Source organism: Anopheles stephensi, chromosome 2 (genome assembly GCF_013141755.1).
Source record: "Anopheles stephensi strain Indian chromosome 2, UCI_ANSTEP_V1.0, whole genome shotgun sequence".
Taxonomy (NCBI): Eukaryota; Metazoa; Arthropoda; class Insecta; order Diptera; family Culicidae; genus Anopheles; species Anopheles stephensi.
Genome location: NC_050202.1, coordinates 78,976,689 through 79,003,682, shown reverse-complemented (window position 1 = coordinate 79,003,682; position 26,994 = coordinate 78,976,689). Strand labels below are relative to the sequence as shown.

The window sequence follows — 26,994 nt, the reverse complement described above, 5'->3', positions numbered from 1 at the left end:
TATTTTCTCAGTCCGTTACTGACTGTCTGATCGTGAAGACGCACGCGGATAAGTTTCCTCTGTAGCCCTGCTCCGTGGGGAAAGATTTTCCACAGCAACCGCGCGTGCGTATGCCTGTCCGGGCTGTGTACAACTCCGACGGTCGAATAGTTTCGTTGCGACGAGTGCAGTGTGCATGTGGTGCGGTGTATCGTGCTCGCTTGCCTGTCGTCCGCTTGGTAAAAGGTGCACTTTCCATATGTGAAATGTGAAACTCCATGTGTTGCGTTTTTGGCAGGCAGTGAAGATAAACCGTCCAGCAAGGAGACGCAGCAGACGGAGAAGCAAACAAGAGAAAAAAAAGGAAGCAAAGCATTTCGGAAGAAGAAGTTGTGGAAAAATGCAAACCACACTCACCATTCAAAGTACAGCAGTGTTTCTGTAATGCAGTGTGTGATGTGGTTGATCTTGAGAAAAATAACTTAAAAATATTCGAAATCAAAACTTATGGCATAAAATTGGAGTGAGAATAAACGTGAACGAGCAGTGTTGAATGCTAGTGTTGTGAAAGTGACAAACGGAAAGTGCAAGAATAAAGTGCAAAAAAACAGAAAATAGTCAGCAACAAAAAAGGAAAACGAACCGAACCGAAAGAAGAAAAAAGGAAAACAAAACACAGTCGGAATAGTATCGGATCGATTGACATTCGATCTGCGATATTTGTCCTTGCAATTTGAAGTGTTCGATATCATTGCGAACCGCAAAAGGTACGCTGATCAAGTGTTCGAGTGTGTGTGTGCCACAAACGGAGACTGCACGAAAGAAGAATTAAGGGTGAAAAAAAAAACACCGTTTAAAGCCAGCGGAAAACTCAAAGCCACTGTGGACAAATTGGATTACGCAAACTCGATCGCAGTGGGAAGCTGTCAACACACAATGATCAATGAAGGTAAAAAGCAATGATCAAAGGATGTCAGGGTAAAAAAAAATTAAAATTGACAGATAAATTGAATTGATCGAAAATTCAAGGAAAAGAAAGAAAAAAACAGTTTAATTGTATTACTCAACTTTTTGAAAGCTAGCAATGGGAATAAAACTGTCATCACACAAAGTATTCGAATCGGTAACGGTTGTGTGCTTTGCCACGTTCGCTTTTCCGATTCGCTATTCACGTTGTCCTTCGCCATCGGGTTCGATTTGGGAACAATCAAGTACCTGGCGCATCGGCCGCCACGGTCTGCCACCACACACTATAAAGCGCTCGATGTTGAACGAATTAATCGATCGTTTGACGGTACGCTATTTAAAAATAGCGATCGCTTTCCCATCATAGCACAACCGTAAGGATCGCGGGGTTCGTGTTAAGTTAACGCTGTTAAGAAGGGAACGCGGTTTCAACACGCCTGAGCAAAAAAAAAAGAAGGGGACACGCAAAAAAAACCCTGCCGATCGGTAACACATAACAGCAAATAAAAACTAAAAAATCCCCAGAGAAATACACATCAACACGCAGTTGTTGATCTTCACCTCGATCTTCACACCAGCACTCGATCGGTGGGTTGAGAATCTCGGCGAAAACTCCCCATGCGCGTGTTTGGCTCCCGGTACGTGTGTTTGTAGCGCCCCGCGGAAATGTTTCCTTTATCCATTTTGCCAATTTCGAGCATGTTTCGGGGGCAACTCACTCAACGGGGTTCCATCACCGTTTGTGAGGTCGTCCGGATGGGGTTTGTGGGGCGGACCCGGGGCAAACCTGTGCGAGGGGAGTAAACATCAATATTTATAGCATTTTGTCGATGGGTCAGAGGTAAGGTGAACACTGTTTTGGGTCTGTTGAATGTAAATGGGGAAAAAACACGCTTGTCTCCCTCAATTCGTCTAACAGACATTCTAGAAGACCCCCAAGACCCCGTCCAGGGCAAGGTGCATCGAGTTTTCTATTTTTCGATACGTTTGCCTTTTTTATTTTGCTATCCACATCCCGAGGATTAACGACGCTCGATCGCCGTGACGCGATCGGTGTGTGGTTTCGGAAGGAGGTGCCAACCAACAACAAAAAATAAATCAAGAATCTGGTAGCAAAACGCTGTTTGGTATGCAATCACCAGGATTGTAAGGATTTGATTTATTGTACTGTCCCGATTGCCCGGACGCTTGATTTACTGCGACGTCCTCTAATGTTCAAGCTGTAGCATCGCTCGTCACGGTTGCAGGTCGGTCCGCGGTCCCCGAAATTGCGGTCACAACACCGTTTTGCTCTACTTTTAGTGCACCTTGCATCTCTATACCCCTACTGGCACTGAGCATGTCGCCCATGGCTAACGAGTCGGTTTTGTTTCCATCTCTCATGCTTTTTATTCCCCCTTGTCCAAACGCCAAACACTGTCTCAACCGTTAGTGAGTTCATATTTCATGGGCCAAACAGTATGCACCGAGCTAATCCCAGGACGCCCTGGACCCACCCTTCGCGAGCATTGTCGTGATGGCGAGCATCACACCGCAAGACTGATGGCTGGGTTGAAGTGAACATCGACGTGCCGAGAAGTAACGGCAGGGCGAATGTAACATCTACATGGGCCCATGTTTTGGCTACTCGCGTTTTTTTGTAAACATGAATTGTACGAAATAAATGAACTGCTTGAGGGTCGGGACATCGTTCTGCAGCATCCGCTTCGGATGGGTCGCTGATTCGGGTGTTAAACACCGCAGTGCCCGGTAGCCATTTTTCATCTTTCTACAACTAAACGGTACGTTGTTTACAGGTTTGGAGTGATAAACTTTTTCCGTTGTTGGTGGTGCTGTTTTCTATGCACGCCCTGCTTCTGTGTTTGTGTGTGTGTGTGTTTTCAAATCTCTCGTGGCGCGTTCGAAAATGCGCGACCGATTTTCGCGACCACTAACTGCACGGTGGGTGAGAAATGTACCTTAAGGATTAAGTTTAATTTCGGTAATTAATTAGCGGAGATTTTTTGGTTGTGTTTGTGTGTGTTTATGTGTGTGTGTGTGTGTGTTTCAAGCTTCCGATTTTTTTTTCTGTGCGCTATCTGTCACACGTAAAACGGCGGCAGAGTTATAGACCGCATTAAGTGGACGTTTACAGCTGTAAAATGCGCGAGCGGTACGATTTAAGAGGGATAACCTTAAGTCAGTTTCAATTTTGGCGAACAAAACACGAAATGTATGAAATGTGCATAGCGGAAGGTTATGATACGCCGACAGGCAAAGTGAAGTAGTAAATTACGAGCCGCTTAAGGAAGGGGGTTTTCCGCAGTTTAAGCTAATTCGAGTGATTCCTTTTTGGTTGAGAAGAAGCTCTAACACGATTGCTATTGCGTAGCAATTATTGCTTAATGAATTCTATGCGTTAGTATGTTGCAAACTCGAAATACAGTAATGGAGATTTTGCCTACGATGTTCCAAACATTGTCATAGTCCATTCGTTGCAATATTATCAAAAATTTCTAATCGCACACCGCAACGCAATATCATCATCGCATTCCATAATTAACATGTCACGTTCGTCTAACCCAGATTCTAGCTCGTACTAACCTCATAATCGAGGTGCCACCGTCTAGCCTTTGGTTAAGTAGGTAGCACCGCAAAACCCTAACCACCCTAAACAATCAGACGACTGTGTTTCACTTTTACGCCTCGTCGAAACACCCGCGCGCAACAAATCAGCCAACATCGATCATGGCTTCTCGCACGGTGTAGAGCGACCGGGCACCAGATCTAATCGTGCACACAGCGATACCTTCAGTGGTGTTTCATTAATTCATGACCATACCCAAAACGCTCGAAAGGAGTCACAGCACGAAGGCACGCACGCGTACGGCTCGGGAAGCCACCAAACTCCTCCGGATCGGTGTACATTAAAGGAGCAGCGCGACGGTGGTTGATTAATTTCGTATTCAATAGCTACCGGTCGCAAACGGGGTAACGCATCTTGAATGTTTCTTGCCCCGCGCGGCTCACTACGCGTACGGCGTTTTCTGGAAATTGATTTCGAGAGCTGAAGCTTCTAATCAAAATCCTTGTCACGAGCCCTTGAGGCTCTCTTTTGCGCTGCGTCGCTTTCCTGGCCCGCGGCTATGTTGCGTGCCTAATGGAAGAGGACTTCCACAAGCATTCCCGGCTGCTTGGCGGGATATCATCTCGAAACTTTAACTCAAGAGAAGCTATCGGGGCGGCCGATTTGACGCTCAAGTGGCCGAAAGAGTGTAAGGTTTGACATGCGTGCCCGGATGTGTGTCTGGATGCCTGATCATCATCGCTAATAGTACACAATTAGAATCCTTGATGTCCTCCGTCTGGTTTTCCGCCGTACGGTCGTACGTTTCAGGTAGCAACAAACCAGTGTACCGGCACGGCAACAGCGACAAGCAGCGACGATTTCCGTTCCGGGATGAGTTCAATCTATGCGCGATGAAAACGTTGCCAGTTATCAAGACGTGGTACGCTCCAGAATCGGCTTTTTCTCAGCTACCAGACTATAAGTCTTTAACGCTAGCACGTGCCCTCACAACCATGTCGAACGCTGTGGTTGATGACATTGCCCTATTGCTATCAAAACATCGCAAACCGTTTCGGTGTACCACGGGCCCGTTGGTATTGTGTTGCGCAAAATGACAAAAAGGGCGCGTGTGCATCGGTCTGTGGTGGTGGCCCGCTGTCCCTGCCAATCGAACGTTGCGGTTCGAAGTGTAATTTATGCGACAGCACCTCCAGTTTTAAGCGGCTGCAGTAATCCCAACCATAATAACGGCGGTAGACTCCATCGAGGCGACGCACGCTCGCAAGATGTACGACGGGCAGATGGACCTGTCAAGTGCCGCGCAAACTGACATGGAAAAGCCGATCCACCCGCAGAGGTGACGATGCATGCGCTTTTGCAGAAATGCATCTGAGTGAGAGATAGAGAGCGAGAGAGCGAGTGGCGCGTGCATACTTATGTTTTTTTATTTCGTTGCATTTGCTACTTCTTTCACAAACAACACGATGCAAGTGCATCGGACTAGTGGGCTTTAGAGACCGTACGCCGGACAAGGTTATGCGGTACGGTGAAGAATTCTGCGCAGGCGGACAGTAGTTGACACGGGTGGACAAATTGCTAACACCATTGCGACAAAATGCATTCAACAGCAAATGCTCACGTAGGATTGTGAAATTTCATATTAAAAATTTTAACTTTTACTTCATCGCTTTCGAAGTTGTGTTTACAAAGCCGTGCTTACCCATGGCAAAACTGATTCACTGTTTACCGGAATATCTCACGACCTCCGGCACTGTACGGGCGTAACAAATCGCTGGTTGGTGTAATTATGTTATAAATCAAATTACCGGGGGTTTTCCCTTCGGCCCCAGAGAGATCATCAAAAGATGAACCGCGATAAACGCCGGTCAGCGTGTGTCAAACCCGGACGACCGTATCTAACCGCAAACCGGCGGGAAGAATCCGTCAATTGAATTAAATCAAATCTTCAACCCTGGTGAGACTGCTTCACGCCCTGTCGGATACTGATACCAGCGCGCAGACCACCGAAAAGGGGCACCCTTTCAGGCCAGCCATCGGGTCGCCTAATCCCCCACGTGAAGGGGTGCACGGGATGGCTGGGTTCCTTCTAAACGACACCGTGCATCTCCCCGGTCACCCGTTGATCGGGCCGAGGCACAATTTGAACCTTTAGCTCGAATTAAGATGTTCCGAAACGAGAGCTGATTGAGTGCGGCGTTGGGTTTAACTTTTTTTTCGGTACGGGCTGTTGCAACCATGGTCCCCGGGCATTCGTTACGCGAGACCATCATTTACCTCACACTGAGCACACTTAATAAAAACAAAACAGAAAAAAACTTCTCCTCTCCATCACCACCACAATTGAGGTTGTCGAAAATAATGTCAAATGATACAGGCCCGTCCCTGCCTGAGTGTCCGCTGCGTGTCCAGCATAAATTTGATTGTTCAAAACTGAGCAAAACTGGCAACCTTAAGAAGCACAGCAACGAAAACAAAAATACGGAGCCTAGTTGGCCAAGATATTACTTTGTAAATTGAGTATGATAAAGCAACAGGCTGTTGCGGAGAGTTTTTTTGTTAAAGCTTTGGATCTTGGAGCCGATCGGAGCGAACATACTACAATCGGAACGTTTGTACTCGAGACGAAGCAAAACCCGCAAGCCTTAAAGTTTGGTGTGTCCACGCTGGTTGTCCAAATTTTGGAACGTGCGTGATGGAATTACATTTCTAGATGGTGGCAAGGCAACGAGGTTCAATATAATAAGTCTTATTTGAACGGACGTGTCCAAAACGCTTCTGCAACTCTGTGTCAGTAATGGAGAAAAATCAGAAAAAAACTGAGCATTCGGGAGTGAGTTCGTGTGCTAAATTTCGTGGCATAAAACAATTTCCCGCTTTGTACGGGTTTACTGCTGGATATGGCCATTGCCATCACTCAGTATGACGCTGGTTTTTACTTGAGCTGTTTGATATTTCCATTCATCCCAGCGAGTTGGTACGAGGCAGATAATGGTGTTGAATAATTTACGGTGTGCGTAGATTCACCAGCTGCATCTTAAATCGAAGAAGAGGTTCTCCGAAACAAATACAAAACACCTCATAATGAATTTGGCATAATATGCTACAGAAATGCATCGTTAGAGCGAAAGAAGAAAGGCAGCCCTTGTGACAGGACAATCGTGTCCGTTTTTCCGCATCGGACGTCGTCTTTCCGTCGCCCAAACAAGCAGCACAGTGACGACCCGCAAACTGAAGAGGACCTTATTTGCATGGACAAAACCAACGGCCAGCAGGCGTACGCCTTCTAATGGCAATCGGAGTGAGATGGCAGACGGCAGCCGTGTTGGGCGTTTGGCGTTATTTACGTCCGCCACAATTACTGTCCTCGGGTTTCGAGCGTTCGGAAAGAAAACAAGGATGAGCAGCAGCAGCCACCACACATGGACGCCATTCATTTTCGGCCAGTTTTCCATGTCCCATTTTCGGGACTGCACCAAAAACCCCGGTCGGTCTCGGTGTGTGTGGATGTGGATGGATAATTACCGATGTGCAGTTGCATTTTTCCAACCGATCGTCCAACGGCACTGGATGGCCTACTTTGCATTTTAAATGCCCTTTACCCTGCTCACTAGAGGGTTCTGGTTTTTGGGTAAGGTACAAGTATACCGAAAAACAACCCCTGTGGGATGGGAAATTCTTTATTGTCATGTCTTTCTTTTTTTTCGTTGGTGACCCTGTGAAGCTTATGGCCGTGTCCTGTGACATCTTCCACTCGAGTGGCTGGTGCCATGTGTGCTAATGAAGTGCGTTTAGAGACCCTTACCGTACAAAGCAAACTCTTGAGAGTGGTGCACTTCGCTGACAATTGCAGTGAGAAGGGGTTAATGATGAGAGATAGAGCTGGAAGGCTAATTTTTAACTAAATTTTTTCTAACGAGCGTATGGAGAAAAGCCAATACCTCAATGAATACCGATTGCAAGAAAACATACGTTTTTTCAACCATAACTCTAAGGATTCTAATCCCCAATGTAGCATGCTTATTTAAGTTTAAAAATGAAAAACTATATACAAAAGTGTACAGCGTTTGTTTCTAATACCATCAGGAGATTGGAACCAGATTTAAATCAAATCACCGTTAGACTTGCTTTTAGACGTACAGTCCCGCCTTTCGTTCGCTGGAATACACATTAACCGTCAAACCGCCGGGCCGGTAATCCTTTTTTTGCCATCTCCGACTTGTTTAACTTATAGAGCAGCAAAGAGCCAGATTTTGGAACAAAAACAACATTCGGCGCCCTTTTTCGGCATCGTTACAGTTCATAAACTTTCAGCCCATCCCATCCTCCGACATGTATATATCCTGCTCGTATTTCCTTGAAGATTGGTTTTGCCCGGTTTTGCTGCGCTATGCGTTGAAGCGTTCATGATGGAACAAAACGAAGTTTGATCCTATATCAGAATCTAACCTAAGTCTATAAACCTCCACGAAAGCTGGATTGGCCGGTTGTTTGGGTTTCACTCACATGTGTGTGTGTGTGTGTTTATGTCTTTGATCAGAGCGTCCGTCCTTGGTTCGATTGTTGGGATGAGCTGACGGTTATGTTCAATGCACCGAGCATCCTGCAACGGGGTGATAGTAAATAAGATAACAATTTGTCTGGCATACGCAATAAAAAAAAGACCACTGGCACACCAAAGCACATGTGCACCAAAGCGCTCAACACAGCGGATGTAAAGATAATAAAACTGTTGTGCTGTCTTTGTGGACATCCACCATGCGCGAGACTCCTAATCGGGACGCATACGCGAGTATATCGCGGTTTTCGCGGGAAAAACGATTGCCAAGCGCTTCGCTAACACGTGCATAGGAATGGCGGAGAGATTAACGTAACGCATTCCATACTGCATTTACACAAACACACTAGAATCCTTGACAAAATTGCCATTAAATATTTATATTTTATATCCCTTGTTTTGCAGAGCGCATCCTACAATGTTACAGCGACTAAGTACAACCGTGCGTACCCATCCTCTACTCACGAAACGACCATGCAGCTTACGACCAGGTTCAAGGTGGATGAATGTGTGAAAACGTGCGTCATCGAAACGCGTGGTGAACGATCGACGATCGCGTGAAAGCAAAGAAGGACTAGTAGTGTAGTGCGAGTGCTACAAGCTTACAGAAGAAAGCCAGTGGTTGTGAAATTGAAATTGTGTGTATGTGGTGTATTGTTGTGTAATGTATTTGAAAAAGAAGTTGTCAACAAACATGGCGCCGAGCGGTGAACGCTGGAGCTATATTCTAGCTATCCTGATTGGACTGTGTATTGCCCCAAGCTTGACGTACAAACTATCACAATCCGACCCGGACACGATTCGGATCAATTTAGGTAAGTGATGATTTATCGTGCCGTATTGATTAATGGGAATATTTTCTCCGACCATTTTAATAACGCTCCCCCAGCGTTATCGATTTTTGTCATTTTGTTTCACTTTTCGGCGCCATTACGCTGCCAACCGGCTCATTAGTTTTGTGTTTTTGTGCACACCACTAAGCGCGTCACCTTCCCGAAGCACCAAATGCTTATAATTATTTTCCCGTTTAGCATTTGACACATTCCACTTGAGGTTCGGTTGGTAGTTCCTTCGTGTTTGACCATTTTTTCCCCACGTTTCGAACGGTTTGAGTGTGACGCGGTGGGTGCTACTTCCGTCTGTCGCTGCAAAGGGAAACTTGCTGAGAGACAGGCAAACCCAAACTGAAGCGTTGAACAGGAAGGCGGACGAAAGCGTGTCACATTCCATCACACGGCGTTTGAACGAATAGTTCAGAATTTTCCTAACGATTTTCACCACTGAAAGGGGGCACTTGAACGGGTGCTGTGTTTGCTTAAGCGAAATCGGCTTTTCCCCGCATCTGGCGGTCCATTGCACGGGAAATTCGATACTTTGTTTTCTGGTTTGCGATATTGGTTTGCAAATGGGGAGGAAGCGGGGAAAAAAATGAATTCCTTCAGGAGCAAGGGCAGTTTGTGGCATTGTTTCCACTAAACTATGGTCCGTTTACGTAGCAACTCAAGCGAAAAATTGTACCCATTTTGCACGTACTAAGGAATCAAATGTAGCTACTGCTGCTAGCTTTTCTCTTCAGTCATCCACCGGCTTTTCATTCACGTACCACTATTGTTTATAACAATAAACCACGACTTTCTGGCACTGCATCCTTTAGTAAAAGCAACACTGTTCATTCAGCAATCGATTTTCATTGGAGTAGCACTTCATGAAGTTTTTCATATGCTTAAATTTACCCTTCGCTTTGACTTACGGGGTCGTACAGTTTACAATTCATTACGGTATTGTTTTTGGAAACATGCGAGCGCATGAGTTATTTAAAGCATTCCGGATCGTGTGAAAATTGTAAACAATGCTCGTAGGTTTTGAAATGAATACGCGTAGCGTTAAATTTATGTATGAACGTCAATAAACTTTAAATAATCCATCGAGTTTATAACAGTATTTTGTTCATCATTTCCATTCTTTCAACTAAAAACCCGAAACATTACTCAATCTCCAACTCACTAGCAACATTTTTTTAAGGAACAACTTAAAATTACAAACAAACGATACGACATATCGTCTACTAAATAAATCCATTCACGAATTGTTGTATTCAATTAGAGCGGAATTGTTCCCTGCGCATGATAAGCACCTTCATTAAGCGCTATTTTATTTGCTAGCAATTGCTTTTAATTATTTCTTTCAATATGCCCCGATGACGTTGCTCCCAGGCGAGAAATGCAATTAGGAAGCTCGTCTCTGCGCTCATGCAAAAATGAATCTTTTAATTTAGCTCGTTCCCGCTCTATTTTGACCCCTGGACGACCTTTTGCCATCAGTTGGTCTAGTCCAGGGCTATATTCGGAATGCTTGCCTGCATGCGGGATCAGTTTCCGTAGCTGCAATCACACACAGACCCACGATTTCGATTTTTAATCGCTTGACGTAAGACACTCGCCTTTAATTTTTGCTGCTTTTCCACTGAATTTTGTGCTCTCACAATAATAACTCTTCGCTAACAACAAAAAACAAACGCTATAAAAACAAACATAATATCAGCAACATTAAACCATTTGCGCTTGGGGGTTCGTTTCCATTCACTAACGTGCTGGTCGAACACACAACCAGTGTGAGTTTGTTGACTTTTTCGAGATTTGGTCATTTTTGGGGACGGGGTTTGACCCGCATCGAACTGTCTAACGAAGAGGCACTAAACGGATCATGGCTTTATTTTTTTTGTCGCAAACCGCTCATGATGCAGATGATGGATCGTAGTATGAAGTCTGTTCTGCACTCGGCCTGAGTCTTCTCAACACACCAACACAAGGGAAAGAAATCCGTGCCTCAGATGGCAAGCAGCGTTCTAAGCTAGCCGCAGATTGTCCCAACATTTAATTGCAAACAGGCGTGGTAGGAAGCGGCCGTGCCGAACCCTTATCAGACAGCCCTTATAAATTGCCCCGAAATCGGTGACGAATCTGCATCGCTCTCCCCCGTACCGCAGCACCATACCCTCGTGACCGGGACGGGGTGTTCTCGAAGGTCATGTCGACTAGCTTCGATTCCTTTAAGGCAAGCCCTGGATGCGATAATTTAAAGACTCTTTGTTTTCTTATGAAACCTTCAAGCACACACACACCAACGTTAGGTCGCGGTATCCCGACAATGTGTCCCATTATGGGACTTTATTTTTTGCCATCATTTTTCAGAATGTGAAAAACGATATTTTGTTGCCGATTTGAGGCTGTGTCTCTCAGCGGAGAGACCTTGCCTTCCTGTTCTGGCACACGCTGGCAGGGATTGTGTTACCCCCAAATCGACCTGACGAACTCAAAGTTGGTGTGTGTGTTTTTTTTTTTCGTTCTTCACTCTAGACGCACTTTAAGATCACTCTCGGGACAGCACCCTCGAAGTTGAGTTGCATATGCTGGCGTCTTGTGTCCTGAAGTCTGGGTGACGCCAGCGCATAGCAGCATACTGTATGAGCAAGCGCACCCGACTAGCATACTACGTCTGGCGCGTATAATAGAGATCATAAATTACTCTGCTCTCCGACCAGTTTGTCACGCGCAGCTACTGATGTAGTCAGGAAGACAGGAAATAATAAAATGACAAAAATTAAACGAGATCGCGAGTTAAGAAGGAACCCCAACCCGTGTAAGGCCATCGTCAAGCAGCAAAACGTTGACGAAGTTGGGTGCGCGTCCAATAAGATCGGATCGAATCATCTTTTGCTTCCCATCGAAATTGTTGTTGTGTCTTGCTTTTTCTGCAGTTGGGCCGAGTCCTTCCCATCATCTGTGGATGTGTCGCGTAAACCGATTTGCATTGAGCGTCGATCGAAAGCAGCTGCGATAATACTAGGCGCGGCTACAGTTCCTTGACCTGCGAAACTGCATCTTCGCCGGGGCTCGCTAAGTGGCTGATTCGTGTACTTGGAAGCAGTGACGCATCCGACTGGACCACCCATGCATACTGATCTACGACTATCGGGCGCATAATATCCATTGGGTTACTACGATGCTCATAAAGGCATGGGAAAACGTTTGCATATTACTGTCGTTTCCTATCAGTAAAGAGCCTTTGTAGCTTCCTCCGAGATGTTGCTTCCTCGATTGATCGCTCGGTAGTGAACGATGAGCGCTGGCAACCCGGGCAAGTATTGGGGATTAATTGAACGCCAGCGCCATCCCGCATGATCTGCGCATTCACTTGCCGGCACACAGCACTGTAATTTCCCTCCCATTAAACTGACGCTTTTGAATGGTCCATTTAGCTGCCACCGTTACCGTACCTTCGTTACCGCCACATTCTGTGCCCGTCCGGACGACATCCATTTCCTGGCACTGCCAAGACGTTTCGCTTCTGTTTGCTGTCCTCGGTACTGCAAGGGACTCTGTTTTGCACGCCCCTGGTGGCAGACTATCTCTTTTGGGGTGGGTTTTTATTGCATTTGTTAACTCGATGTTTACATCGTTCGCTTTATGATTTGTTTATACGATCGCATCACTTTATTAGATGCGATCTTTGCCCTAGACTCACCGTTTCCGACCGGCCTTTGGTTGTGGCGTTTTGGATGCCAGAAGGATCACGTTGCCAGTGAGTCGCAAGTAGGAGAAGGCAAGCAACTCTCATCCCTCCTCTGGTGGTTTGAAATGGTTTCACAAATTTCGGTGCGCTATTCAACGCACAGGGTCAGGCCAAACAAAACAGAGAAGGAACTATGCTGGCTGAACTTGCCAGACAGCCACAATCATATCCTACAATGTCGTCCCGGTTGTGGATGCTCGGTGTGTGAGGGTGCGCTTGAAGGGATGTTTTTTTCGGGTATATAATTTTATGGCTCTGTTGCTACGTTCCTGCCAATTCTGACTCACACAGTGGCAAGCGAGCGATTGCACGAGCGAGATGATACTGTCAAATCTCAGCAACACGCTGCTGGTTAAACATTCGCGGCTTGTTCCAGTCGCTGCCAATGCCAGTGCGCAGAGACAGCGATGCTGATGGGATCTCTCGTTGGTTGTGTTGAATTTCTTGGAAGAAAGGAATTACGCACCCGATGCGCACTGTGGATATGGAGAAAAGATTGCAAGCAGGACCGCCGCAGGAAGATGACTACCAGCCAACCAAGATGGCGCCAACCAACTCCTGGCGTCTGGTGAGGCGAGACGGTTTGGAAAGATCCACGCGATTAGATGGGTGACGATTGACAGGAGAAGAAACAGATTCCAAGCTGTTCTTGATTGATTCGTCAAAAAACCAGACACACGGCGTTGGGCAAACGGTGCGAATGTTTGCTATTCCTGCTAAAGTACGATCACGTGGGATGTGATGCGGTTATTCATCGACACTTTTTTTATTTTGCTTTAGTTTAGGGTTTTTTTACAAACTTACAGGTTATGTGTACCAATTTTCATGTTAAAATATTATCAAGGTTACCTAAAAACACAGACGTTCGCAATTAATGTCGACCGTCCCGTGGTCGTACCTTTCGTGCCTGGCTGGCAAACGTCAGAAAACAACACCGCATTGTTCTCCACATCAAGATAATCGCGTGCGCATTCCAAAGGCGCAACGTTACAAATGAATCTCGATCGTTTGGGTACTCGCGTCATAGCTCGAAACAGAGCAGGTCAGTACGTGGTTGGAATTTTATCCAGCACATTGTTGAAACATTCGATTTGCAGACATTTTTTTTCAAATTAACGGTTACTGTCGTTGAATTGAAAAAGGCCGGAATGTATCATCCCTAACATTCTTGCGGTGCGTGTTGCGGTTTTTTTTCTTCCAAAATAATCCACAGTGCAACCCAAATTGACCCTTACCGAATAAAAACAAATCCGCTAGTGGTGGGCCGTTTCATGTGGTATTTTACTTTTCTCCTAGCGTGCCTAATCTACACCGCCCATCTTTCACAGCCAAAAAGGGAACCATTTGCCGAAGTTGTCTTTTTTTTGTGAGTGCGCAAAAAAGGGGCTTGAATCATTTAAAATAATTAACCCAATGATATGTTTGTCGTCAGATAATTAGCCCGCCACGGGGAGGCCCAGCGTCGCGGGCAAAGTGTCATTTAGATGGCATATAAATCTCACCAGCCGTCCTCCAATCAGTGCCCCGAAGGAAAGGAAAGTTCGAAGAGAGAGAGCGTGTGTGTGTGTGTCTAGCACAACATGACATTCAGCATGCAGGGAAGCTGGGTGCAAACGTAGGATGGAGTTGAAACCGCCCAAAATGTTACTCCAGGCCGGTGACCGCGAACTGTAAGCGAAGCAGCCACGATGTCTAGTGTCCGGCTAGCTGTCATTTGAGCTGTCGTCGCATGAGCAGCGTGTAAAGTGAAATTAGTGTTAAGGAAGGCTATTACAGCAAAGGTTGGGAAGGAACGAAGCAATCCCTTTGACGGCGGTATACCGTTTGAGACTTGCAACATACTAACGAGAGATTGCCCCAAGATGAAGTAATTTGGGATTATGCTTAAAAATATTTATCCTGATTAATGAGCGTCTGCTTTGGACAGTTTGTTGGTGTGCTTAGTATGTGAAGAAGCTTTGCTACATTTTTTATGTCATCTTCCATTGCTGAAAACCAAAGCTACAAACGCAAAAAATCGATCACAACGATACGTCAATAGTGTGCAAAAATTGTACGGCTGCAGAATATTAATCGCATCCAACCGCCATACTGGGTACGACTATTAAGCGTGTACTGTGAACACCTGCAACGAGCGACTAGCTAGTGCTTAGTAACAGTACGTCCTCCGTAAGAACCTGATGCCCAACCTATACCACCACCTCCCAAAATTCGTCGCCACATAACCGCCTACCGCCCCGCTCGAAGTAACGCAAGCTTATACAAAATTAGTGCCAATAGATTACGCTGAAAAATCGATATACGAACGATTTACCGATCTACCAAGTGTTTTGTGCAGTGTCTGTTTACATTGGCACTTTGGGCACTGGGTGAAACCACGCGCTGGAATGTTTATTTACCTTGGTTTATGGGAAGGTGTCGAAAATAGCGCACCGACACCGATGATAACGACTACGACGATGATCATGGCGATGATGATGGTCGTGTTTCGTTGCAATAACAGCGGGAGAGGATATGCCACAACGTGCCGCCACGTTTTTGTGCTTCTTGTGAGCTGCATGAGCAATAGGAATTGACGCAGCACGGCCAATTTTGAACGCAGGGCTGCCCGATTCTCGCACGGTCCGCGGATGAAGCTTCCGGTGAGTGATGTAGCTTAACGGCCATCGTCAACCGCTTGTGGAGGGAGTCATTCCATATACCTTGAAACTATCATCATGAACCAAGGTTACTTACCATCCGTACATGGAAAGGGCTTCGAAGGGCCAACAGGGTGTAGTAAGGCATTTTGTGGAAGGAACATACAATCACTAAGTATTGACGTAATTGAGTAAATGGCTAATTAGAAATTCGATGCTTGTTTGAACACGGAATTAGAAATAAAGTTCGTCTGATTATCACTGTACTTTTAAAGTATCGTCCATTCATTTAGTAAATGCTAGTAGTACGTTGGGGTGGTCCGGTGGCCGATGCAGGGCCGGCACACGGCAGGGCCGGTGCTCAAATCCTTTCCAGACAGACTCCCCGTACGTCGGGCTGACTACTTTACGGGTAAAATTAAGTCACAGAAAGCCAAAAATGGCAGGTCGAGACCTCTCGAGGTTGTAGTGCCAAGGAAGAAGAAGAAGAAGTATTACGTTCCTCATAAATTAAAATCAGAAATAATAATTGGCCATTATCGAATACTTAAGTCAATGAAAACGATCACTTAGTATCAGGGCCACTCATTGCAATCAAGAGGGCAATCATGGTGCAGTTATCAATTACGCTTTTCATTTAACGCCGATCCAAGATGGTTATAGCTTAGTAAATTTCTAGAACAGTAATAGATTTTTCTATTCACATACTTATCAAATGAGAGTTTAGTAGTTAATAGAACACTACTACAGCCTGCCTAACACTGTATAATATTTACCGAATCTACATTGTATGTTTGTGGCTTACTTCCTTGAGAAGGTAGGAAGTCCAGCTTCCTTCAAGCACCGGAATAGCAGTTACCGTTGGTGTCGGTATGTAGACGGGTTTGTGAAACCGTTTCATCGAATCCTGGGCGGCCCCCGTAATACTGTTTGTCCGGTGTTTATGTTCACTTTGAAGTACGTTTACCGATAAGTTTCCGCATAAACAATCAAACCGAACGTTGCACAAGGATGAGAACGAACGGTGAGCGGTGTCGGTTGGGAAACGTTTAACATCCCCAACAACCGGCTAACCTTTCCGTTCCTTAGCTCCAGCAAGATCCATGAACCGAGATTTAGATTAAGGAACGCAATGCCACGCAAGGCCCCGCGCACGTCAAGCAACGAGATGCGTGGACAAATTTAGCACTGCCATAAATTATTTAATTCGCTACCATGCTCGATGCAACACCGGCAGCAACATGTCCGCTAAAACCGGCCAGGCCGCGTGCGTGTGATCCACGCCATGGAACATTCCGTGCATGAACGATAGCGTGATTTGGGGAGCGAAATACATTGAAATCCTTCCTATCTGTCCACTCGTGCAGCTTCTGCAGCAAGAATCCGCCCGGCCAGCCGCACGTAAGGCAAGGTTGGCGAATAAAGAAGATGATAGTAATTGAAGCTCATTTCCGTCTGTCTTACTCTAAGCCCGGGTCCATTCGTGCGTCTTTTAGCACTATGCTCTTCGTTCGCATAGTAGCCCCCGGGCCAAGTTCGAACCAAGCGTACGGGTGACTCCACGCTGTCACCAAACCGAAGTGTGCGGTTCCAACTCCCTCGAACGCATATACCATGAATGACTGCAAAATACATGCGACGGGCAAACGAGAAGTTATGAATGAAAGTGAAATTTGCGTCAACTAAAATAAACTCCACCGCTCGCAGATGCATTACGATGGCTAATGTAGCGCTGCGCTCGAGGCCAAAGGCAACGAAACGCACGGCACGAAAATAGAACAGGTGCAGCAACCTTTCGCAGTTGCGGTATATATCATTAATTAAACGCTACAATGCAAATGCTTCGTTCCAGCAATTGGATGCCTCGCGAAAAAGATGAATGACCAAGCAGAAACAGCAGCAGCAGCAGCAGCAGAGCCATACCCAGTGGGCATTACATTCCAAACGTTCGGTTACAGCAGCAGCGCTATTGATCGAATCGAAGCATCTGTGCGCCAGATGGAACGCATTGGAGTGAAATACGCATCAATGTGCATCTCGATCTTCCAATACACGGGCTTTGCTGTGAAGAGCTGAGGATACATAGTTGCATAAGAAATACCGTCTCAACTCTTTTGTAGTATTGTGTGGTAGGGAGAACCAACCGGAACTAGCTGGAATAGCATTCCCAGCAACTAACAGCGACGTTCGTTGCGAACATTCATCTGCCCGACCTTCTCTAGAAACGCTCCCGCCTCTGGACACAACCGTACAGACATCAATTAGCCCAAGAAGTTGGAGCTGTTCCAACCGTTTGCGACGCGTATCTGTCTGGTGCACTTGTTCGCTGTTAGACGAATGCTAGGTGATCGGCAGTTCCGAAGCGGGCAATACTTTATGCACCATTCGAACACAGACCACGCCGTTACCGGTACGGTTGGCTATTATTAATATTTTATTTTCGAGTGGTTCAAGAGTTTCGGGTTGGAGTAGCGCATCGGGTTCGCTTTGAGCATCTTATTTTTCCGATCGTTCACACGAAGGTCATTACTTTGATCGTGGCGACGTTGTCACTGTCTGCCGATCGGCAAGCGAACTCTCGGAACACTCGAAAGGTGAACCATGTGTAGTTTCACCGTCGGGCGTCAACCAGACAGGAGGTTCGTCGTATAATCCTTATGGTTGGGGATATGTTAGCCTGCCAGCCAGACATCACACCTTTCAAACCTACATGCTTATGGTGCAGACTGCATGGTGTCTAGAAAACGAATTGTCACAAAAAATTATGCATAAAAGAGCTTAAATTATAAGCAAAATTTATATCAAAAAAATATGTTTCAGTTAAAACGCTTTCGGAGACTTGACGTCGTGTTCACAGGATGGTTGGAACGTGCAAACCGTACACAGGTCTGTGAGGTTGATTCTCGTGCATAATTGGAGTCGTGTTGATCGTGGTAGCATCACATTGACCTGTGAATTATTGGTATCGTACGAGCGCTCGAACGGGTTGAAAGCATTCGTAGTGCTTGTGTGGATCTGCTTCAGTGACAGAACCGTTGACAGCCAGCCGTCAGGAAGCGGTGTCGCTCATCACGCGTGTCAGCTTCATCTGCGCACGTGCGTTCCGCAGCGAGGAACGATCGCGCCTTGATGCACATGTCACTAATTAAAGCCCACGGTTTTGCCGTTTGCAGCGGATTAATTAACATCATAAACGCGTAAAAATCATCGGAATTGTATCAACTATTGCATGGCGTATTGTATTGTGTACTCAGAATTCACCTACCATTTACAGATGTTAGCTATATTCGATTGGGGAAATCTGAGTAAAGCAATAAACATCTTTCGCTAGATTTAGAACCCTCCCTCGATGCGGAGAGAAAGAAAAAACTCAAAGTCAAGGATACCCAGTGGTAAGGGAATCGAAAACTCCACCGAATGGGCTTAGAACTGGTACTGGTGGCAATTTTGTTCCGCATCTGTTTCCCGAAACCCGATAGAAGCCGTCAAATGTTACCATACATCGCTGTGGCCTCTGGAGCGTCTCAAGAAGAAGCAGAAGCTGTGAGTTGGCTCGTTCCGGTAGCGAAACTGAAAACTGCTCAACCCGCCCCGCAAAAGCGATGAGCATTGCCCAGTGCCGGAACCGTGCAGCGAAAGGGTTTCGGGTCCCGAAAATAATCAAAACGGAAACATGTGCAAACTAGCTAGCTCTCTCCTCCCCCCTTCTACACGCTGTGATATCCGATGCGCGCAGGTTGTGGTTAGCAGAGCTCTCCGATCCGCCCGAGCCTGGATCGTCGGATCCTAAGCTTCGGCAGGAGCACAGCTCTGTGAACTTAATTTCGTCTGACGCGAGGTTTCTTCTCTATTTCATACATTTTAGCGGACACCCCCGGTGCGAGCAGCATCTGTCGATGTCTTGCTGCTCGTTGAGAAATGTGTTACAAACAAAACCTTTAAATTTAACTTTGCGATGCGCGTAACATTGTTCCTCGTGCTTCGTTTCGACTGGTTGCACGGTCCGATTTCAACACTTTGCTAATAAAATCAATTGCTAGAACCCCAGCCATAAATATCCGCTTCGGCGATTCTTGGTTTTTTTTTCAGGCAATAAAAAGCTCGTGAAGGAAACGGTCCCACTCTACACGAAGTTGATCATCAAGTGCAATTTCGACAGTCCCACGTGGTACAGGAACGGCAAACTGATCGCGGTGGATCATAAGCGTTCGAAATCGTAAGTACACATTTTCCTCAAGATCATTTATATTCACGACAGACGATCAATCTTTTTTCCTTGCACGAGACTTAAAAAAATTCAGAAATGCTGCGAATGAGCACATGCTAAGTTAGGAAAAGATCACTGCACACTGTGATAAACGGAATTACACTTACTTTCTTCAGGAGGAAAATTTCGTTGCTAGCCGCCTGTCTCTAGCATTCGTGGAAACCCGGACGAAAAATCACCAGATGGCGGTTTGGAGTTGGTTTAAAACTGTTTACCTTTCACCGGGGCGCATGGGCGTCCGGTTGGAAAGGTGGGGTCTTTCCGTCTTGTGTTTAGGGGAACGCCGCAACGGAACTGCTACCAACCGACCAGCGCACATGGAACATTTGTGTGTGTGTGTGTGTTTGAAATTTCATTGAGCAACTTAAAATAAACACAAACGCAATGGTTTTTTGAAATTTGGCAGTATCCTCCATGATGGCCCGCCAGAGAGAAACCGACCCGTTACGGGCAGTGATGAAACAGTCCATAGCATTTAGGAAGGAAGGCAGAAGTAGTGATGAGTTCCCTGAATTCACTGCATTCTATTACTGTTCTGCGGTCAGTGTGATGACTGTCAGAAGACGGCGCAGACTATCTTGGGCAGGGCGAAGAAAGACTGTTAGACTAATCCATTGCAGCCGAGTGGCCGTGTCGTGGTGCGCTATTGGTCTGCTGGTTCGTTCAGGTACTGCATTAAGCTCCAATGTGTGGCACATTAAAAACAGTGCTTGATGGGTGCTGCGATGGATCAAATGAAATAGAAATTCTTAAAGGACGTTCCTCGCGAGCGAACTTGCCAACAGTGGTCAAATGCTTCGTTCCCCTGCCAAACGTTTACTTTCTTCGATCGACGTTGCATGCGATCAATCTTTTTCCCCGCCGGCAATTCCATCGGGCTGGACCGTCAGGGGCCGGGTACATCAATTTGTAATCCATTAAGAGCAATTACTAGCGTCTTCCGCGACAGCCATTACCCTGTAACTGCATTCGGTACAGTTGTACAGACTGGCAGTGATTCAGTCCGCACGGTTAAACAAGGAACTGAACTGTTTTCCTTCACCAGTTCGACGATGGTGAAGGCTAACGCGTCACAATCGGACATTGGATGTGCGTGTGAGACTGGCTTCAATTTTCCACTTACTCTTTCAGCCGCCATCGTCCTTGGGACGGTTTGGAGAACATTGTCCAATGTTGGAGGCTAAAAATACTCCCTGTAAAACAGTGGAGGTGTAGAAAAATTATGAGTTTCAGCATCTTTTTATTTTAATTTTCCAATGTTTACAAACATGCGTTCCCGCAACCCCTTTCCTAAGCGCACGATATAGTGCACGCGTGCTGCACCGACAACTACTGCATTTTATTCCATCAGGCAACGAAAGGGGCCGGATTGTGCTTGGGTGCACCAACAACCCGTGGGGAGAGAGAGAGCTTGATGCAACATCTGCTCGATCGCTTGTTCGCAAAGAATGTAGATAGAACATTATCCTACCCTTGAGCTGTTTTACCGGCAACGAACGAATGGGGGGGAGCGTGGAAATGAAGTTATTGAAAAAAAAAAACCGTAAAGTTCAATTATTTTCCTTGCGTTGCCGTACACAGCAAACAGCAGGGAATGGAATAATCTCCAAAAGAAAAGTCGAGTTTCTACTCCTCCCGCTGCATGCCTGTGAGTAAACGAAGATCTCCAACGCTCGACAAATCTTTATTAGATAGCTGAAAAATAAACAAATCTTGGAAGAGCGGAGTTTTCCTTCGCGCCCGGGTCGATCGATCGACCACGTGCCACACAGTGGTTATGTCGTACGTTACCCTCGTGTCGATTGACGAACGAATGATTGGAAACGGTTAAACACTGCAAGAAGTCATTTTAGGCCTTCCGCGAGTTTAGTCAATCGATTGCCACTTGAATTAACTGGTAAACCGTAAATCTACTGCCTTGGAATATAATGCAATTTATGACACGTTGTAGCTTAACGCTCGAGACTCGCTTTGGGACTAGAGAGATGCTATCAGTTGATAGACATGGGTCCTCGGTTTGGAAGTAGTCTTGCTGTTGCTTCGTATGGGTTAATGTGATGGGATTCGGTGGTTGATGGATTTATTGCCATACCTTTGTGGACTTCTATCGGACCACCCTCTGACTGTGGAGCGATAGGCTAGGAAGAGACTTTTGAGGAGGTACAGTAAGTACTCAGAATTTATTTCCGAGTGTGGTCCAACCATCAAGCGGCAGTAAAGGTGATATTGATGGGTACGCAGTGTACTAAAGAACTGTTTAACTCCAAAATAAACACAGCAATTTTGTCGTTATCTGTTCCAGCTGTGTACTCTACTTAGGAATTTCGATTTCGATTAGCCTTCTCACCATTTTATTTTTTCTTTCCTCCCTTCAACAGGCTTCGTTTTGAGCACGTGCGCAAAACCGATGCCGGTTACTATTCATGCGGCTCCGAGTTTAACGAATGGTCCAACCTAACGTTGTCCGTGTTCAGCCAGGAAACGGACCAGTACCAGAGCGACGGTGCCGGGATAGCAAACCTAGAGCGCAAAAGCTTGCGTGCTGCATCGTCAGGATCCGGCGCCGTTAAGCCTCTCGAGATATTGGACAACGAGCTGAAGGAAGGTCCTCCGCGAATCCTCGACACGCGGGACGAATCCCATCCCAGTGCGGTGGTTCGTGAGGTGGGCAAAGAGTATCGGTTGAGGTGTGATGCGATCGGTGAGCCGAAACCGCACATCAGCTGGCAAAAGGATGGCCAAGAGTATCGTGACAATTCGTACAAATCGACGGTAGTGTTTAAGCCGCTGCTACCGACGGACGCCGGAACATACGTGTGCGTAGCGTGTAATGTGCACGGGTGTGTGAATTCCACGACCGAGCTGGAGGTGGTAGAATCGGGAGAGCTTGAGCCCGCTTACATTCAGCACAACACCATGGAAAGTCATTCACAGCTTCAGGGTGAGGGCCGTTTGGGACCGGCCCAGGATACGGTAATGGTGCGTTACTATCCTGTCGCGAACGAACACCGAATGCACCAACCACTCGACGAGGACGTGGAGGACGAGGAAGATGAGGAGGATGATGGAGATGGGCCGACCGGCGGAACCGGTGGGCAAGGTGTCGACACTACGGAGGACGGTGCCGGTGCAGTGAACGGATCCGGCACTCCCCCACCCGACCGTTTGCCGGAGTTCATGAAGAAGGAACACATGCCCAAGATCGTATCGAAGCCGTCGGGCAATATGGTGCGACTGCGGTGTCCAGCCGACGGTTACCCAAAGCCAAACATCACCTGGACGAAGGATGGCCGCGAAATCGAACGCACCATGGGACAGGTGAAGAAGGTGAACTGGGCAATCGTACTGGAGGACCTGGTGCCACAGGACTCGGGCAACTACACCTGCACCGTTTGCAACCGGGTGGGATGTGTTCACTTTTCTACCAAACTCGAAGTGAAAGGTAAGTGTGTCCGGTTACGTGTCGTCTTGCAGTACACAGAATCGTTTGCTGTTTGGCGGGGAAAATGTACAATCTAAGGGAAACGCATTTTCCGTACCCGGGCATTAGCGAGCTTCAAGCGTGTATGGTTTTACTCACCATTCTTTCCTCACCTGGGTGGGGTACGCCACTCAACAGATCGCTTTCCATCACGTCCCCACTTTACCGAACGTCCAAAGAACGTGACCGCTCTGGTAAACAGCACCGCCATCTTTCGCTGTCCGACTCTGTCCGATCTCGAGCCTCACATTGAGTGGATGAAGCTTCGTATTCAGGATGTGGACAATTTTACTGTGCCGGAGAACGTTACCAAGCTGGAGGTACCGATGCGTTACACTGGATTTGGTGGATGGTAGATTTAGTTTGTCCAACTTCGGTACATTGGGTTACATTACGAACGCTTTTCTGTTTCTGGTTTGAGAGGGTTTGTCTTTACTGTTGGTTGTACATTTCGTAAATTCTGCTGGTGAAGGTCGTATTAAGAAGGTGACGGGTTACTCTCATTGCGCGTGTAAGGGTGTGATACAAGGGTACTTTAGATCTGGTAGCGGTAACACAAAAACTATTCCTTTCCCTCAAATTACAGATCGTGTCAACCATAAACCTATCATAACGAAAGCACTGTCAAACGTGACGATCGTTGTCGGTGGGAATGTCACGATGGAGTGTAAGGTGCTGAGCGATCTCACGAAACACGTCGAGTGGGTCAAATACAAGGGTCTCTGCGAAGTGAATTGCGACGATATTACAAAAACTAATAAGGTGATGGTTTAAGCGTATAAGATCGCAAGCGAGCATGTCTGATTGCTAACACCGCACTAAACGTCATTAACCATCGTCATTAACTGACATATTTAAGTAAGTTTGGGTAACTAACCACCTTAATGTACACCTATTAACAGAAGCTAATCTATCGTGTGTGTGTGTAGTTTGTTGGTGGGAAGCAAGTCGTTTGCAGTACGATTAAAACAACTACAATTTTTCCCCACAATCAGCGTGATCCGGACAATCCCGAAGTGTTGACGCTGGAAAACGTAACCCACGCAGACGAGGGCTGGTACACCTGTATTGCGGCCAACAGTCTTGGCGCATCGTTCGAAAGTGCGTATCTGCAGGTGTTGGACGAACTGCCGCCCGACGATACACCGACGGCACATCCCGTCCGAACTCACTCGACGCTTATCATGGGCATGACGTTCTTCCTGTGCGTCTGTTTCGTGGTACTAGCCGCCGTCGTGATCATCGTTTGCAAGAAGTTGAAGCGCGAAAAGATGAAACATCGTGCCATGGAGCATGTTAACCAGTGGACGAAGAAGGTGATCGTGTTGAAGCAGCCGGTCGTCGAGGGCAGCATACCGGGCATGTCAGAGGCATTGGTAAGAAGCGGTAGAGAAGGTGAGACTGTTGCTTCAGGATTCCTGATAAAGGCTTCCTTTTCCGTTCCATAGCAAATGCCGATTGTTCGCATCGAAAAGCAACGTTCGACGCTGGTGCAAAGCGGAAACTGTGATCCTACCATGATCTCGGAGTACGAGTTTCCGATCGATTTGAATTGGGAATTTCCTCGGAACAAGCTACAGCTGGGCAAAAGTCTCGGCGAGGGAATGTTCGGCAAGGTTGTCATGGCTGAAGCACACGGACTGGTCAAAGGTCATCCATCGACCGTGGTTGCGGTGAAGATGCTGAAGGGTAAGGATGAGTTAATACACTGCGGAAGCGAAGCGGATGGCTTGACGTAACCGAAATGTATCGGTTATCTTGTTTGCAGAGGGACACACGGATGCCGATGTGAAGGATCTCGTGTGTGAAATGGAGGTGATGAAGATGATTGGAAAGCACGTGAATATCATCAACCTGCTGGGCTGCTGCTGCAAGGATGGACCGCTGTACGTGATTGTGGAGTATGCGCCGCATGGCAATCTGAAGAACTTTTTGCGAAGTCATCGCTTCGGCTCGAACTACGAGGCAACCAACGAGAAGGAGAAGAAAATTCTCACGCAGAAGGAGCTTATATCGTTCGCGTATCAAATAGCACGTGGCATGGAACATTTGGCATCGAGAAGGGTAGGTCTAACAAAAAGAAATAAATCTTTAATCTTTTATTTAATCGTTTAATTTATTTATTTTACTCGTTTTACGTAAATGTAGTGTATTCATCGAGATTTAGCGGCACGAAATATTCTGGTGAGCGATAACTACGTGATGAAGATAGCCGACTTTGGATTAGCCAGGGACATCCACGATCAGGAGTATTATCGAAAGACGACCACGGGCAAGCTACCGATCCGATGGATGGCTCCGGAATCTCTCGAAGAAAAGTTCTACGATTCACAAAGCGATGTGTAAGCACTTATTCTGCGTACATTTGGCGTAGTTGAATCTTATCGATTTCGTTTTTATTTCATCTAATTTTAGGTGGTCTTTTGGCGTTCTTTTGTGGGAAATTATGACACTGGGAGGTAATCCCTACCCTTCGATACCAACGTGGGACAACTTGTTGGAACACTTGAAAAAGGGCAAACGAATGGAGAAACCGCCCCTGTGTTCAATCGAAATGTAAGTTAGCGTTCCCTTGTCCGAGCAAATTGTTTAACCGGCCATGGTATTAATCAATGGTTCCGTGTCCTGTTTTTGTTTTTCCTAAGATATCTTTTCATGCGAGAGTGTTGGCACTACCGACCGGAAGAGCGACCCACGTTCAGTGAAATCGTACAACACTTGGATCGGCTTGTGAGCATCACGTCCAACGAAGAATACTTGGACCTGGGACTACCGCAGCTGGAAACACCGCCATCCAGTGACGACAGCGACGACGAAGAGGACGAAGAAGATTGCGTCGACGATCCAACGGGGACTGAACACGAACGTGTGCACATGTATCGATTTAATAGAAGCTACAACAACGACTGCATCTACTAACCATTGTGCCATGGAGAAGCGGGAAAAGTGTTCTTCAGGATGTGTCTCGTTATGTACAATCCCATAGGAGAATATTTATGCTGAATGTGAGATTGCGTTTGTGTATCACGCGAGTCGATGGTCTCGGGCTTTTGGAGATGAATTTCACCAACAAGCCACGGGATCGCCAGCAATATGGCAATGCTGGCAATGCACGTGTCATATGCTTATAGATGTTAAATTGGAACAAGACTGTATTTATTTGATGTAATTAAGGACAAGTTAGCCGTTAGCTAAAACAAACTAAGGAGGGAAAACTAGTCAATAACTGCGGATCCTTTCGAGCAGCACATCCAAATCTTATTATGTAGTACCAGTACCATGACCACGTTGAGGCCATTTACGTTGTAACTCATTTGATGTCGAAGATTGTATTTCGGGTCGTTATCGGAACGCCAAAGCAATCCCAATCCGAGTTTAGTAATAATGCATTAGATGTTATCATAACGAAAGTATGTTAAGTCTAAAAAAAAGTAAATAATGTAGCAAAGATGGAGCATATGTTGTTTACGAAAAATCGGGTTATTTCTTCGGGAAAGTTTTACTTTTCATGGAAGCAAAGATGTAGAGTAATATAGGCGGTATAGGTCAGTTTTAGAGGACACCCCATGGAGGTCATTCGCATACGTAAGAGTAGGGAGCTTGGAAACAGGATCAACGAGTATTATTGTACATAGGTTGTAAATGAGAAGATGAAAAAAACCAAAACCGAACCACAATTGTAAAAATCGAAACTATCAAATAAAGAGTAAAAAGAAAACGATACAGAATGAAACGCGTATGGCTGTTTATTGCTTTTATCGGCGGTCTGTTAGTCCAGTGGTAGCGTTGGTAGTTATTGGACAAGCTATTGAGTATAAAATCCTATCGCGTCCGTTTCTCTATACGCTGGACTGGCTAGCTAGAAAAGGGTTTAAATGGAGCCAAGCAAAACAAAATTGACCGTCAGAGCAATGTTGGTACATTAAAAAACGAATGTATAATATCATAACGTTAATTTAACAATGA

At 46.2% G+C, this 26,994-nt stretch overlaps 1 protein-coding gene across 2 annotated transcripts; it reads left to right on the top strand.

The window, feature by feature from the left end:
• On the top strand, positions 1–26,756 carry LOC118505400 (fibroblast growth factor receptor homolog 1-like). 2 transcript variants are annotated; one of them, XM_036041133.1, is made up of 11 exons: positions 1–928; positions 8,475–8,884; positions 19,370–19,496; positions 21,926–22,989; positions 23,615–23,790; positions 24,024–24,404; positions 24,477–24,717; positions 24,797–25,092; positions 25,177–25,370; positions 25,444–25,584; positions 25,674–26,756. In XM_036041133.1, the coding sequence occupies exons 2-11, from the start codon at positions 8,734–8,736 to the stop codon at positions 25,945–25,947; spliced, it is 3,045 nt and encodes a 1,014-aa protein (XP_035897026.1). In that variant the 5' UTR covers positions 1–928; positions 8,475–8,733; the 3' UTR covers positions 25,948–26,756. The 2 variants fall into 2 exon arrangements, with proteins under 2 accessions (XP_035897026.1, XP_035897025.1); XM_036041132.1 differs by lacking the exon at positions 23,615–23,790 and adding an exon at positions 23,167–23,348.
• Positions 26,757–26,994: the final 238 nt, after the last annotated feature.